The sequence below is a fragment of the Enhydra lutris genome, unplaced genomic scaffold, assembly GCF_002288905.1.
Source record: "Enhydra lutris kenyoni isolate GAN:26980312 unplaced genomic scaffold, ASM228890v2 scaffoldscaffold12, whole genome shotgun sequence".
Taxonomy (NCBI): Eukaryota; Metazoa; Chordata; class Mammalia; order Carnivora; family Mustelidae; genus Enhydra; species Enhydra lutris.
Genome location: NW_019154096.1, coordinates 61,758,317 through 61,774,369, shown reverse-complemented (window position 1 = coordinate 61,774,369; position 16,053 = coordinate 61,758,317). Strand labels below are relative to the sequence as shown.

Genomic DNA, 16,053 nt, shown 5'->3' with positions numbered 1-16,053 from the left:
GGCTCAGGGGACACCAGCTCCCTTTCTCTGCCCAGACCCCTGGCCCATCTGCCACCTAATCCAGCCTCCCCAATCTGGGCACAGTCCCTTTCTCCTGGTGCTAAGATCTCAGAGCAGGGTTGTGGGCACAAACATGCCTTTGCGATCCACAGTGGGAAACAGGCCCCGCCATGGCAGTGGTGCTGGAACTGCCCACACCCCCATCCAGACCCAAGGTCAAAGACAAATGACAGGTCTCCTCACTGAACCCAGCCATTCTGCTCTCCTGGGACTGACCCAAAGCTGCACTAACCCGGTGTGGCCCTCAGCATGGAGAGGGCAGAGAGGGAAACCACAAAATTCTCTTTCACCGAAACGTGCATGGGCTGTGAGCCCAGAGCTCCCTCTTGGAGCGCTTCTCCCATCAAACATCACACATGGACAGACACGGACAAATAGAAATCTGCACCCAGGCAGGCCTCCCCATCCACTCATCCCCCAGGGCCTAACACTGACACTTCTCAGCTTGCCCACCCGAAGCTTTGCATGAACACCCTGAGGCAGTGTGCAAGGGACTGCTCTCGGAGGCCCGCTCTCAGGAGCTGGTGCTCAGGGGTCGCAGGAGAGGAGAGAAAGAGGTTGCAGCTGTTCACACCACAAAGTGGAAGAAATACAGGCCTGGCCACAGACACACGGACATGAGACTCTGGCAGGGTCCGGCCACACACATTCTGTTTTACAGAAGGTCTGGTTCTGGGCCTCCCACCTCCTTCCATGTGTTCTCAGGAGAGGAGGTGCCCGACAGCCTGGGGGTGAGGAGTGGGGAGAGGCTACATGTGTGGGCAAACAGCAAAACCAAGAGGGAGAGGAAACTGTCACCATCAGTGGGAAAAGGAGGAAAGAAGCTTTGGGGGACCGAAGAGCAGGTTGTAGAGAGACAGGAACGAGAACACAACCAAAAACAAAGGATTTCACAGAAGCAATTACTTCCTCAAAGGGCCAACAAATACCATGACTGCGCAGTCCTTACTTTCAAACACAGTTTCTCTTTCGGGTTCAACTTCCAGAATTACCCACTCATAGGAAATAACCAACTTGAACAAAATATCAAAAAGTCTTAAAAACACACATATATACAAAAGCTCCATCCTTTTTCTTCCCCCACTAAACCAATGTCGAATGCTAGAAAGTCTAGGCATGCTTTTGATTTTAATAATGTATGTTAGTTTTTTTTAATCGATGTGTTTCAATACTAGCTGAATTAAACAGATGTCAACCTCTGCCCAAGGGACATGTTTTCCTGCACTACACATTGCACCAGCTTCATCCCAGCCTCCAATGTGTACCTCTACACCCAGGCAGAGCCGGGTGATACAAATGCTTTGACACAAACAATGACAATGGAGAAAATGCTTCTGTACTCACATTTGTCCCAGGGGCAGCCGAAGGAAATGCGGGATTTGCCTGAGCAAATGACCTTGCTGGAATGGCTGCATATGATGATCCGAGATTTGAGGCATAATCTAAATGATAAATTACACCAACTGTGTGAAATCCTAGTCGTTTACTTTACCTTCAAAAGTCATTATAAGGACATAAATTGGAAGAAAAAAATTAAAATATTCTCTTAATATATTGCTTAGTGATTGGTATAATTTTTACCCCTGGGCATGTCGATAACCAACAAAGCCTTATGTCTGAAAGAGCCTAGACAGTAGGCCAATATATTTTAGCATCTTGGGATCTTTTTGCTACACACACACACACACACACACACACACACACACAGATGGGAGGCAGGGAAGGATAGGGCACAGCGGCAGGGAAGTCTAGTTATTAAAGACAGGACATCCTAAGTCTTTAGGAAGCTAGACCTGCTTCACGCTGCTGACCTGAAGGGCCTTACTCACCTTCAGAGTTCCCAGCAGGGTTATAAACAGCTGTGCTGTTGGGAGAGGAACACAGCGTTCCCTCTGCTGAACCAAATATACACCGGATACCAGCACTGGAGAGGGGTGGGAAAGGGGAACCAGGAACTCAATAAGTAAAATGAAGAATTACCGTATGACCCAGAAATTCCATTCCTAGCCATAGGCCCAAAATAGTTGAAAACCAACATTCAAACAAAAACTTGTACACGAATGCTCATAGTGGCACTATTCACAATAGCCAAAAGGTAAAAACAACCCAAATATAGACCAAAAGATGAACACATAAACAACATGTGGTACATACTTACAATAGAATATTATTCAGGCATAAAGAGGTTATATATGCTACACCACAGGTGAACCCTGAAAATATTTTGCTAAGTGAAAAAAGTCAGGAATAAAAGACCATATAATAAATGATTCCATTTAGGGGCGCCTGGGTGGCTCAGTGGGTTAAAGCCTCTGCCTTTAGCTCAGGTCATGGCCTCAGGGTCCTGGGATCGAGCACCACATCAGGCTCTTTGCTCAGCTGGGAACCTGCTTCCCCCTCTCTCTCTGCCTGCCTCTCTGACTACTTGTAATCTCTATCAAATAAATAAATAAAATCTTTTAAAAAAAATAATTCCATTTGTATGAAATGTCTGGAAGAGGCAAATCCACAGAGACAGAAAGCAGGTTAGTGGTGCCAGGGACTACAAGGGAGGGGAAAAGGGAATGTCTACTTAATGGGCATAGGGCTTGGGGTGATGAAAATGTTCAGGAACTACATAATGACAATATTTGCACAACTTTATGAATCTGCTAAATACCACTCACTTGCACACTTTAAAATGGTTAAAATGGGGGCTTCTGAGTGGCTCAGTCGGTTAAGCATCCGACTCTTGATTTCAGCTCAGGTCTTGATCTCAGTGTCGTGAGTTCAAGCCACACACTGGGCTCCATGCTGACCGTGGAGCATGCTAATTAAATAAAAAAATAAATAAATAAAAATATAAAATAAAATGATTAAAATGATGACTCTTAAGTGACTTTTAACACAATAAAAAAGAAGGAGCCAGAAAACGGAGACCCTTATAAAATTATCTTTAAAATTGTGATAAAATATACATAACATAAAATTTACCATCCTAACCATTTCTAAGTGTACAGGTCAGTGGCATTAAGCACATTTACCTTGTTGTGCGACCATCACCACCATCCATCTCCAGAACTCTTTGTCTTGCAAAATGGAAGCTGCCCCCATTAAAAACAAATACCCCACTTCCCCTCCCTTGAGCCCCTGGCAACCACCATTCTGCTTTCTGTCTCTGTGAACCTGACTCCTCGAGCTACCTCCTATAAGGGGAATCATCCAGTATTTGTCCCTTTCTGACTGGGTTCCTTCACTGAACACAATGTCCGCGGGTTCGGCCATGCTGTCAAATGTCAGAGGTCCTTTCTCCAAGGCTGAAAAATATTCCAGTGTATGCACAGAACTCATTTTGTTAATCTCTTCATCTGTCAGTGGACGTTTGGGCTGCTTCCACCCATTGGCTACTGTGAATAAGAAAGGGAAGCCTTTCAGATGTACTTTGTTCAAAACACTCAAGGCCACTCTGCTGTTCACATCCCCGGGCGTATGCCGCCTTCTCCACCTGGATGGCCCCGGCCCTCTGCGTACTGCTCTGTCCTCGACCCGTCCTTGCCTATTCTCAGCCCAGCAGCCAGGGTCCTGCTTGCTGGAGCCAGAGAGCATCGCTCCTCTGTTCGGCTCTCCAGTAATCTAGTCACTCTCAGAGCAGAATGGAGTCCTCACAAGAAGCCCAGGAGCTCCAATGTGGGCCGGGCACCTTCCCTGGCTCCTCACCCCAGCACTCCACGTTCGTTCTACTGATGTTATCTGAGCATCCCAGGGCCACACCAGGACCTTCAGACTTGCTGTTTCCTCTGCCCCAGGAGTACCCGTCCACCAGACAGCCCTGGGCTCATTCCACCCCCTCCTGAGGTCTCCTCAGAGAAGCCTTTCCCCAAACACCCTACGTAAAGGCAAGGACCAGCCCCCATGAGGGCACATGCGTGCACACACATGCTTCCTGCCCTGTCCTGACGCTGTCTTCAGCTTAACATTTGCCACCAGGGATGCTATGTAAGTCACTTGTTTATTTTACCGTCTGTCCCCTCCCCCCCGCCACGTTAAGCATAAGCTCCTTGAGGACAGGGGTGTTGCCCATTTTTTTCTCTGCTGCCTCCCCAGCGCCTAGAACAGAACATGCCGTAGGTGCTCCAGGAACGTTTGCGGAGCATGTGCAGGCACCTGCTCTCCTTGCCCGCACTCACTTTTCAGAGAAGACCAGGCATTTCTGAGCATGGAGTTTCCCTTTCACATGCAGCTCCCAGTCCTAGACCAGAAGGAAAGGAAAAGTGACCGAAGTAGAACTGAGTCCAAGAGAAGGAAAGGGATGAGTACAGGCGTCCCCGTCAGGCTAGGGGGCTCAGACCCCAGCAACCAGACCAACCCTGCCAACCCCTCTCCCTCCCGGGCTCCTCCCCACACCCACATTCCCGTCTGTCCACCCGCCACACCATCGACCAGACCTGCATATCCAGCACCCATCTTGGACAAGAGCCCAGAATCCCAAGCCAGAGGCCCTACTCTGGGACCTTTGGTTCCATGGCACATCCCACCTTCCACCACAAACCCTTGTCCCCCAGAGAGACCCCACCCACTTCTCTGACCAGTTGGGGAAATCTGGCAGGTGGACGCACAGTGAGCTGCAAAGCTTATGAAAGACAAAATGTGCCATCACTTCCTGGTGTCGGCCAGCATCCCCCCCACAATCCCTCCCCCCGCCGAGTTGAAGGAATGAACTTGCACAATGTGACCCAAGCAGAAGGACACCGTGGCATGACTCGCACTACCCAGGGATCATCAAGCTCTGCAGACCTTGTGGGAGAAGACAGGCTGCACAGCCCAGTGCTTAAGTGACACAGGTTCTGGGAGCGCCAGACCCAGGTTCAAATCTCTACTGGGCCACTCTCTAGCTATGGGGCCCTGGACAAGTCCTTTCCTCTATCTGGGCCTCAGTTTCCTTTTCTGCAAAATGAGATAATAATAGTCTCTGCCTCACAGAGTTACTGCTGGCCTATGGAAAGGATTTAATACGTTAGCGGTTTTAGTTCTTAATGCTCTGGAATATTTCACTGCATCTTTAATACATCTTGGGGTAGGATTTATACTAGAATAGACCTTTGCTTACAGGGGCCCAAAGCATCTTATGACCACGGGGAAGGGGTGGTGAGGCTCCATCTCTGTCTTGCAGATGGGACACTGAGGCGCTCTATAATGATGTCCCTCGGTCTCACCTGAGACGTGCTCTCTGGCCCTCATCCAAAATTCTGCCAGCGTTTTCCTTCCCTTCCACACTCAGTACGACGTACTCTGAGCATACCCCAGAGGAAGAGCGCTCCTCAAGGAGGCAGGAGACCAGTTCCTGAGTCCCTTCTCTGTCACGCGGGTGCAGTGACCCCCACTCGGCCGCAGCTTTCTCATTGATAAACTTGGGTAGGAATCTCTTACTTGCCTTAAAGCAAAGGAGTGGTCCCAATACATTTCTGAAACAAATGTGGGTTCTAATATCTCTAATTTTGATCAAGAAGAGTACTGATGACAAAATCCTGCCACCGAGTCCCCAGGCGGAACCGTTCCTAGCTTTTGAGTGGCTAGCGTTGGGTTGTGGGGGTGAGCACCCCCCAGGCTCCAGCTGGGGCTCCCAGGCTGTATCGGAGGACTCACCTTCAAATCAAAGACCTTCTTGTCGCAGATGCTACAGACGTGGGGCAGGTGCAGGGGGGCCACACCATGAAAGTCATTCAGCTCGTGAGCCTGCAGGGGCCGCACGGACAGCAGGGCCGGCTCCTCCTTGGCCCGCCGCCGGACACCACTGAAACCCTGTTTGCTGTTGTTCAGCCGCCCCCCAAAGGAAGGAGGGGTCCTGTCTTGGGTGGGCTCCTCAGGGTCATACAGCTCATAGGGCTGGCTGGGGGGTGGAGGCCACAGGTTAGGGCCTGATGTCAGATCGGGCTTGCTCTGGCCAGAGAATCCGTGGGGGCTCTCCCACTGGCTGTTTGGACCCTGAAGCAGCGGACCTACCTCGCCTTTCATGCCCCCAGCCTGCTCAGCCGCAAATCCACCTGCCACATGCGACCCTTGGGAGCTGGGTCCATAAAAATCCTTGGGAAAGGCAGCTTGGCCGTCTTGCCCTGAGTGGCTGTAGTGGCCTTCGTAGGTCACGCTGCCTGTGGTAGAGGCCGTGGCCGGCAGGAAGCTGGGCTGACTGTCTGTTTCCGAGCCATACGCCTGGCTGGAGCTGGCCTTGCCATACTCGTAGAATCCTGCCGCAGCAGGAGCGGGCCCTGTCTTGCCAATGCCCAAGATGACCGCTGGCTGGGCGGGGGTCTGAGGCATGACCCCCCCAAAAGGATGCATCACCACGGTGTTGGGGGGTTGGCTGGGAAGGTTCACGGAGGGCCCCGGGCCTCGTGTCTGGCCGGGGGGCGAGAAGGCAATTGCATTAGAGGGAAACCGGGCACTGGGCACAGTCGCAGCATGTTGGGGCACCCCAGTGTGGCTGTGGGGGGCGCTGATCACAGACGGATGCCTCAGCTGGTTGAAGAGAGGCTGGGACATGGCCACTTTGGAGAGGACTTGGTTCAGGACTGTGGCGGCCGCGGTGTTGTTGGTGACAGCTGTGTGTGCCAGCTTCAGCCGGTGGAGGGTGAGCTGGGCTTGCAGCTGAGCCAGCTGGAGGCCGGCAGGTGAAGGAAGCAGAGGGCTCGGGTTACCCGCCGAGAACGGGTTCTTGTCCAGGAGCCTGGCGGCACTGCAGAAACACAGAAGGCCAGATGCAACAGCAGCGGGGCAAGGGGCTCCTGCTTCACATCCTCTAAAACCCACCCACACTGACCCCCACATACAAGTGAGTCTGCAGAAAACCTGTACTCACACATATTCCAGTTGGTTTAAAACTCCAGTAGAGGGGGCGCCTGGGTGGCTCAGTGGGTTAAAGCCTCTAGCTTTGGCTCAGGTCATGATCCCAGGGTCCTGGGATCGAGCCCCTCGTCGGGCTCTCTGCTCGGCAGGGAGCCTGCTTCCCCCTCTCTCTCTGCCTGCCTCCCTGCCTACTTGTGATCTCTGTCTGTCAAATAAATAAATAAAATCTTAAAAAAAAAAACTCCAATAGAAAAATTATTTTATGACAGAGCGGTCAATCTCACTGGTAATCAGAGATACAAGCTAAAACCATTAGAAAAAAGCATCTTCTCTAGCAAAATAGCAAAAAAAAACAAAAAAAACAAAAAAAAAACCTTTTTCTTAGTAACATCATTCAGTATTGATAAGACAAAGTGGAGTGGACACATTGTCAGTGTTAGTCTAAACTCATGCAACTTTGTTAAAAGAGAGCCTGATAATACCCACTCGTTACAGCTACACTCTCTGACCTAGTAATTCAATTCTGTAAATCCGTCCTAAGAAAATGAGCTAAAATGCAGACAAAACTTGATGCCTAAAGAGGTTTAATAATACTACATCATTTAAGAGTCCAAAGTTGAAAATTACCAATTTCCGATAACAGGGGTTGGGGGGAGTTTAAACAAAGTAAATTACGATATATCTACATAATAAAATGTCAAGGAATCATTTACTATTGATGCAAATTTCTACTTTATTATATAATATTTAAAACATTCAAAAAAATGTACCCAACACCAAGGTTAAAACAGGAAACATTCCAACATACTAAAATGCCCCCGGTCTCTGCTCTCCCCATCCACGCCCCACCCTACCATTGCTGACAGTAGCTACTATCTTGGATTTGGCAAAGTCATTGTTTACAACAACAACAAATTAGTGACATGAACAAATCCATAGACTCTATATGTTAAGCAAAAAAAAGAGCAGGCTTCAAATTCACATGCAGAGTAAATTATGTGTATATTTGTGCCAAACATATTTTCATCCCGATCCTCATTGCACATCCAAAAGCAACAGGAATCAAGCTCCCTTCAATCTACTCTCAAATCCAAGTAGCATAAGGAATAACCAAAAAAATCCCAAGTGAAGTCTGAACCTGAAGTTGTGGGCAGTGGTGGGCTCTCACGTAAGCTTACCGTGGCTGTGTTCCATCTGACGTGTGCCTTTCATGTCTGACCTCTGTTGGTTGGTTATGGTGTTTTCTCTACCAAAAACCAGGATGTACGATCCCAGAAAGTCTGGACATGTGGCTACTATTGTCAGGGCTGTTTGATAAGACCGTAGTTTCTGGGTCTTCAACTCCCCTTCTGGGTAGTGGGTGTAATCAGGGAAATGTGTTTGGGATGTCGATGAACTGGAATTCCCAGGACACAGTAACGTTAACAGGAAGAATAAGACTGAGCATTTGAACCTGTGGTTACCATGGACCATCCAGGCTCTACCTTCAGCATGCCTACGGGAGTCTGGGGCAGAGACTGCAAGGCTGGGACCCTTCAGACAAGGTGTCCACTGCCATAGGCTCTGGACAGAGTAAGTCTGATGAAACAAAGAGAGAGACTGGGGGTGGGCCCAGTGAGGAAAAAAGGGGAGACATGGAAAGTGTGGGCATGTCACAGCTCTCCCACTTTGGAGATGCTTTAGGAAAGAGAGCTTCTGCTTAGAATGGCATTTTGCATTGGTCTGAGATAACAGTGGGTGGCAGGGAGGAGGTGTGGCGTACCTGGTGGAGAGGAAGGTAAGTAGGAGAGAGCCTCACATTTACTGTGTGGAGATGCTCCTGTGTGACCAGTGCTCAGCCTATGTCATCCCCTTTGATCTCTCCATCAGGCCTACTGGGGAGAAAATGTTCACCCCATCTCGCAAGGCAAGAATCAAAAGCACAGAAAGATGAGGTGACCTTCTTATGAACACTCACTGTTGCAGAATATAGGCGTGGGATTCGAACCCCAGCCGGGCTTTGAAAAGAAGAGAAGGGACACCGGTGGTTGGGTATGTGGCTTCTCAGCCCTCCCTGAGTACAGCTTCTCTTCATGGGCTGCTGCGAATCTTTGTCTCAAGTGAGTTCTCAGAACATCGGGCACACCAACATTCAACCATCAGTGCAAAACACATTTCAAAGCCAGATAAAAACGACTTTGGATTATTCTTTCCCATTCTGTGAGAAATCGAGACTTTTCCACAAGTCACCGAAGAGACATTGCCTTCACCCAGCCAGCAGCTGGGTGCTCCCAGCTGTGCTCCCAGGACAGAACAGTTTGGCTGTGTTTTAAGATGCTGGGAGGCTGGGGGAGTCACAGTTACAGGTGGTTACAGACCTTTCCTCCTCTGGGTGGTTGTGCTGGTTACAGCCCAGTCTTGGTCCCCCAGTGTGTCCCAAGCACAATCATGGCAGCGGCAGACCTAGGGAGGCACTAATTGTCTACGTAGGCGAGAGTATGAAGGGAAAGGAGGATGGTCAAGAGTCTGATGATAGATTTCTACTTGTGTAGTATTAAGTAGCTGAGATTTAGAAGAGCAATTAAGCTTAACTCAAAACCCTGCCCACACAGGGCCAACCCTTCCTACCAGGTTTGTCCGCAACACAGCCTGTCCCCGCTAACAAGGTGATAATGAGGTGCCAACTTCGTTTCCATGACCAGGATAAGGCAAGATTGGTTTTGTTTTCCCCAGAGAAGTCAGCTCTATTTTCTAAAACTGTGTTCTGGGCTGGAAGGAGCTCTTGCAAGAGATTCCCCTTCACCTCTGAAAGGACATGCGAGGAAGAGCTGTCTTTCCAACTAGAAAAGCCAACCTCACTGGGTGTTTGTAGGTCAGCCACGAGAAACAAGCGCTCTTCTGAGCACGGCGCAAGTTATAGAAGTTCCCCGGGTCAGATGCAGTGTGAAATAATGAAATAAGGCTCACTAGATTTTCTTCCCAACTTCTGCTTTGCCTCACAAATTCATATCGTTCCCGGCCTTCACCAACTTTGAGTGGAAGTGATTCTGCATGAATCATGAGAGTTAGGTGCCTCTTTCGAAACAAAGCTCCTTAAAAAGGAGAACGCATTATCCTATTTAAAAGAAGGAAAGAGAAGGAAGGAAGGAAGGTAGGTAGGTAGGAGAAAGAGAGAGAGAGAGAAGGAGGGAGGGAAGGGAAGAGGGAGGGATGGAATGGATGGGATAAGGAGGGAGGGAGGAAGCAAGCCCTAAAATCCTTAGCCTACAAGAGTTAAAGACCTAAAAGTCAGGTGCATATAGCAATCATATTTCTAAGCCCCAAACTATGAGATCACTAGGGGCTAGAACTAATGTTGCCTTCTTGTATTCCTGCCACCTCCGTTTGTCACTGTTACCTCACTTAGCACATCCTGCTTTGTGATAAAAATAATTGCTAATGTACCTTTCTCCCTCTACCAGACATAAGCTCCACAAGGGAACAGGGTGTGGCCTGGGGATTCTCCCATCATCCTGGAGTGCTGTTCTGTACCTGGCAGTCACTCAGTAACCTCGGTGAAGGGAATGAAGAAGGAAGATAGTGGACCTGGCTCATCAGAATCTGGAGGCTTTAGGCTGTGGACCGCTCATGTGAGAGTAGACATCTCTGTGGATAAAAACCCTCCAACAGTTCAAAAAGGAGAATCTAAATATACCCAGGAAGCACATGGATTTTGCTGTTGTATATGGCTCAAACCCCAATCAGGTACAGAGAGTCACTTGCCTCAAAGAGTACCTACCATTCCCCATTCCAAAGCAGGAGTTCCAATACATCCTTCTCCGTGCCCAAGTCTAGGTTTTGAAATTGAATGAATAATCCCCATGGTAGGCTGAATAATGACCACCTCCCAAGATAATCCAGTCCTCATCCCCAGAACCTGTAAATGTAACCGTACATGGTAAAGGGGACTTTGCAGATGTGATTAAATTAAGGATCGTGAGATGGAGAAATTATCCTGGATTATCTGGGTGGGCCTGATGTCATCACAAGCATCCTTAAAAATGGAGGCAGAAGGATCAGAGTCAGAGAGAAAAGATATGGGGACGGAAGCAGAGGTCTGAGACGAAAACAGATGCAATCAATGCTGGGGCTCTGAGAGGAAGGGGCCATAAGCCAAGGAAATGCAGGCACTCTCCAGAAACTGGAAAAGTCAAGGAAATGAATTTCCCCTAAATTCTCGAGAAGGAACCAGCCCTGCTGAAACCCTGACTTTGCCTCAGTGAGACTGATTTTGGATTTCCAACTTCCAGCACTATAAAATAAGAAAGTTGCATTTTTGTGAGCCCCTCAATTTCTGGTACTAAGTTCCAGAAGCAATAGGAAACTAATATAATCCGGCAAGAAAATCAGATGCAAGGGAGGCTTTGTCTCAGAGGCAGTGGTGGGTGTGGGGGTATTGGCTGGATCTTATTGGTATAGACTCAGACCCCCGGGGGCCCAGGAAACACAGACCTTCTGACTAGTTGTCCCAACATTCTCTGGGAACCTTGCCAGAAGCCAGCAAAACCCAGACGTTTCTTCCTTTTCAAAGTCAGCTTTCTTTAACCCAGATGGATGAGTGGCAACCTGGGAAATCTTTGAACTGCAGGGATCAATTAGGGATCAAATCATCCTCTCGTACCCACGCCCCCCCCCACCAACAAGGAGAGAATGTGACTTGCCCAGAGCCACACAGCTGGGGGGCAGCAAATCCTTAGTGAGAGCCCAGATCATCCAAACCAGCTTCTCCTGCCTGACAGAATAGCATTGCCTCCAAAAGTCCTAGCTAAGCCCCAGAACTATCTATTTCATCACCAAATTATCATCTCCACCCATATTTCTCTCTCTGCTCTGCTCCAGAGATCCTGACTACTTTTGATATACAAGGCTCTCACCGAGCACGAGGGTGATGCGACATGCAGTCCCCCTTCTGGAATTCCCACAACTCTGGAGGTGGTAGCAGGGAGGCCCCCTTGTCTGGGGGAGGGGGTAGAGGCAAAGTTCTCTGCACCTGCTGCATTTCTTCTCCTTAAACTGTGCAGTGGCACTGTTTGCAGCCAAGGAGGGGAAGCGTGAACGGGGAGGAGGGCGTGCCGTGCAGCGAGCTCTGCTGCCTGGGCATCTGGCAGGGAGTGGGAACAGCTTATCACTCAGCACAGCCACTGTGACTCACCCAGGCCTCTGCAAGGCTAACTGCCCCCGCCCCTCACTACCCCGGCGCCAGGGTTGCCTTTCTGAGCCATTAATTGTTACAATTCTCCATGCATAATTATATTAAAAACTCTGGTTCCCTGCTCACTTAGACAGCATTTTTTTAATTAAAGCAGCATTTCTCTCAAGAGTTCTCAAAATCAGGGGTGCCTGGGTGGCTCAGTGGGTTAAGCCGCTGCCTTCGGCTCAGGTCATGATCTCAGGATCCTGGGATCGAGCCCCGCATCGGGCTCTCTGCTCGGTAGGACATGCAGCAGTCCTGTTTTTTGGTTTTTTTTTTTTTAATGTGGTATTTCTTTTTATTCTTTTTGCTTTTCAGAAAAATTAGTATTTGCCACACAATCTTGCCTGAAGTTTTAAGTCAACTGTTAAGGGATTTTTCTTTTTTTTTCTTTTTTTTTTTTTTTTTAAAGATTTTATTTATTTATTTGACAGAGAGAGATCACAAGTAGAGAGGCAGGCAGAGAGAGAGAGAGAGAGGGAAGCAGGCTCCCCGCTGAGCAGAGAGCCCGATGCGGGACTCGATCCCAGGACCCTGAGATCATGACCTGAGCCGAAGGCAGCGGCTTAACCCACTGAGCCACCCAGGCGCCCCAGGGATTTTTCTATTGAATTTACAAAACATTTGCTTTGCTAGAACATTTCTCATGCTTTTCTTTGTTATTTGTTACACAACACTCGAGGATAATGCAGCTGTCTTAAGATCTCAGACCTGAGAAATCTATGGCAAGACTTCTGGAAAGTGCATTAGTCAAGGTATAATTTAGCAATATGTTTTTAAAGATCTTATTTATTTGACAGCGAGAGAGAGAGAGAGAGTGAGAAAGAGAGAGCACAAGCAGGGGGAGCAGGGGAGGGAGAAGCAGGCTTCCTGCAGAGTGGGGAGCCTGATACAGAGCTCGATCCCAGGATCCTGGGATCATGACCTGAGCCGAAGGCAGACGCCTAACGACTGAGACCCCCAGGCACCTCAGTCAAGGTGTAATTTAAGTATGAATATATACACATCCCATGACCCAAATCGGTAACACAGACGGTCATATTTCTGCGAATTTTTTCCCCCTACAATACGGCCTGATATTGTAGAAGTGGTTTTTGACTGGGGGTGCCTCTGCCCTCCAGGAGTTACTTGGCATCGGGTGTCACGGTGACTGTCAGAGGGGGAGGGGTGTTAATGGCTTTGAGTGGGTAGAACCCAGCAGCTAGACATCCCACAGCACACAGGATGAATTCTCACAGGGAATGATCCAACCCACATGTCAGCAGCGCTGAGGTAAGAAATCCTCACCCCGCTGACTCGATTTCCACCTGACAAGCAGCCTGTGCACCGTCCACCGGAGCGCGCGCTTTACTACCTGGCGAAGACTATTCAAAAGATTTAGTGACAGAAATCAGGACATGCAGCATTTAATTTCTTTTGAACCTTCTCCACTAGTTCCATCTGCTCATACGGAAGTTAACTTGGACTACTCGGAAGTAGCTAAGCGAGCGGTTCCCCTGCACGTTCTTCTAGGCTGTCCTAAGAATGGAATGATTCGTAAAGCGTTTGGCAAGAGCGAGGTGTTCTCCGCGCCCGCGGACGGGATCATCTCAACACTCTGAAAATGAAAAGCTTCACCTGCTGTTCCTGCGTCAGGACCGCGCGATTGGAGGGAACGCGAACTTGCCCTCTGTGTTGACAGTGACCTCTCACAGGTGTCTTCTATGAACAACAACGCACACATATAGGGGTGTGTGACAAAAAATTAACAAGTGGGTTGTATTTTCAACAAATACTGGTTATAAAGTATCAAGGTTTCAAGTGACCAGTTCTTATGGGGAACCAAATTTCTAAAAAATCACATTAAGTTTCCTAAGTGGAGAAATTTTTCACTATTTCACTAACCATTCATTTTCACATTCACATTCTGTGTATTTTCTCATGGTCAACAAACTGATCCAAGTGGTTCAAGTTATCCCACCACTTGAAGAGGAAAGCATCGGCAATAATCCGAAACCAGGGGGTCAGCTTGATTTCCCCACAGGCCGCCTTCTTCAGAAGTTCTCTTAGCTCTTCCTTGGTCACATAACAGTAGCTCTGCCTGCCTCTCTGCCTGCTTGTGATCTCTCTCTGTCAGATAAATAAATAAAATCTTTAATAAAAAAAAAAAGAGTTCTCAAAATCAAATATAACATAAAGGAGAACCGGTTGCCTTTAGAATGCCACGATATTCATGAGATCCAGATGAAAACTGCTTCTAATGGTTTAATTCTGTAGTGTTGAAAGGATGTGCAACATATTGTATTCACCGGAGAACGAAACAGCTGTCTTGGCTTGAAAACACTCATTATTTGTCCCAGAGCTCATTACTTGTCCCAGAGCTCTTTCATATTTTATTCTGAGTCCCAAGCAGGCTGCAATGATGGATTAATATTTGGGCACAAGGAGGGAGGCAGTGTCTTTCCTTGGTTTGAGTCAGGCACGGTGCTGGAAACTCAGCAAGATTTTCGTGATGTACCCAATCTGGTTCTGAAAGAGGGCAGGGCACCCAATACACAGGCAGGAGCTGTGGGACCTCTGCTCAGAAACAGAACGGGCATTCATGTGTTTGTTCATTTGGCCCACGTGGACTGAGCATCTCTTAGGCACCAAGCAAAGTTGCTAGGTGGTGGGAACACAGAGAGAAGCAAAGAGAAATCTTCCAGAGAGCACAGGGGAGTCAGATGGACCCAGAGGGTGATGAGTGTGCTGACAACAGCAAGCACAGAGACAGTGAGGCACAGGGCGGGGGTAGGGGGTGTTCAAGCCTCAGACATTTTACAGAAATGCAACCAACGAAAGAAAAGGCCGTCTAAAGGGCTGTCCCTGAACTTGGAACAAAGACAGACATTCTGGACTTATTAAACCACCTATAAAGCAAAGATGCATCAGCTATCGGTGAAAGGCGGTTGTAGGGTAAACTGTGGTCAGAGACCCAGGCTTCCACCTACCTGCCTCTTACTGGTTGTATGATGGGCAAACGTCACTTAATTTTTTCAACACTCAAAATTTTCTCATCTATCAAATGGGATAGTAACCTCATCCAGTGTGAAATGTGACACAAGCCCAGCCAACCAGAGCCTGCAGGCCACAGTGACTGGGATGGACACTCCTTGACACTCTGTTGGAGCAACTGGGAGAGAGACAGTCTTTGGTCCTGCCATGCGTGGGTTGCTAAGCTGGTTGAATTTAAGCCAGCGTTTAAGGAGAGGCTGCTTGAGAACAAAGCTAACCCGAAGGCATTGCCCAAAGACAGCAGCACAGGCAGCTTCAGAATGACCTCTTGGGGGGGACTTGAACCAGCATCCCCTGCCTCCGCTTGGACATTTCTGTATATGAATCAATGCACTTCCTTTATTTGCTTCATGAAAATAATAATGTCGTAAGAAGGGGCACCTGGGTGGCTCAGTGGGTTAAAGCCCCTGCCTTCGGCTCAGGTCATGATCCCAGGGTCCTGGGATCGAGCCCCACATCGGGCTCTCTGCTTAGCGGGGAGCCTGCTTCCTCCTCTCTCTCTCTCTGCCTGCCTCTCTGCCTACTTGTGATCTCTGTCTGTCCAATAAATAAATAAAATCTTTAAAAAAAAAAAAATAACGTCGTAAGAAAGCCAACCTACCTGAACCATCTGCTTCTAATTCAGGTGGTTCCCCGCCACAGCCCCACACTGACTCGAGAGTTCCCTGTTACCCTCCAGTCTCCTCTACACGGTGCCCTGACCGGAAGGCCCCAGCAGCAGTGGAAACTCAAGCAGTCACTTTGCTGTGACTCTCTGCTGACCAGAGATACCTGCTTCTTGGAGGTTTGGGACACAGAATGCTCCCCCACTCTTTCTGAAATAAGAGCCCCATATTCTGGTCTCTAGGCCAGGTGTGAATGGGGTGCAGAAGAAAAGTCCCCCACAAGGGTACGGGCTGCCTGACAAACTTTTTCCAGGTATGGAGATCCTG

General features: G+C 48.7%; 1 protein-coding gene across 1 annotated transcript in view; it reads right to left on the bottom strand.

The window, feature by feature from the left end:
* The window catches only part of LOC111144962 (RNA binding motif protein 20), a 188,474-nt gene that overhangs the window by 45,266 nt on the left and 127,155 nt on the right, over nt 1-16,053 (bottom strand). The window contains exons 2-5 of the mRNA XM_022499597.1: nt 5,683-6,769; nt 4,227-4,288; nt 1,890-1,984; nt 1,405-1,502 (exon numbers count right to left, since the gene is read on the bottom strand). Of these exons, the coding sequence (XP_022355305.1) occupies nt 1,405-1,502; nt 1,890-1,984; nt 4,227-4,288; nt 5,683-6,769 (1,342 nt within the window). The remainder of the gene's footprint in view (nt 1-1,404; nt 1,503-1,889; nt 1,985-4,226; nt 4,289-5,682; nt 6,770-16,053) is intronic.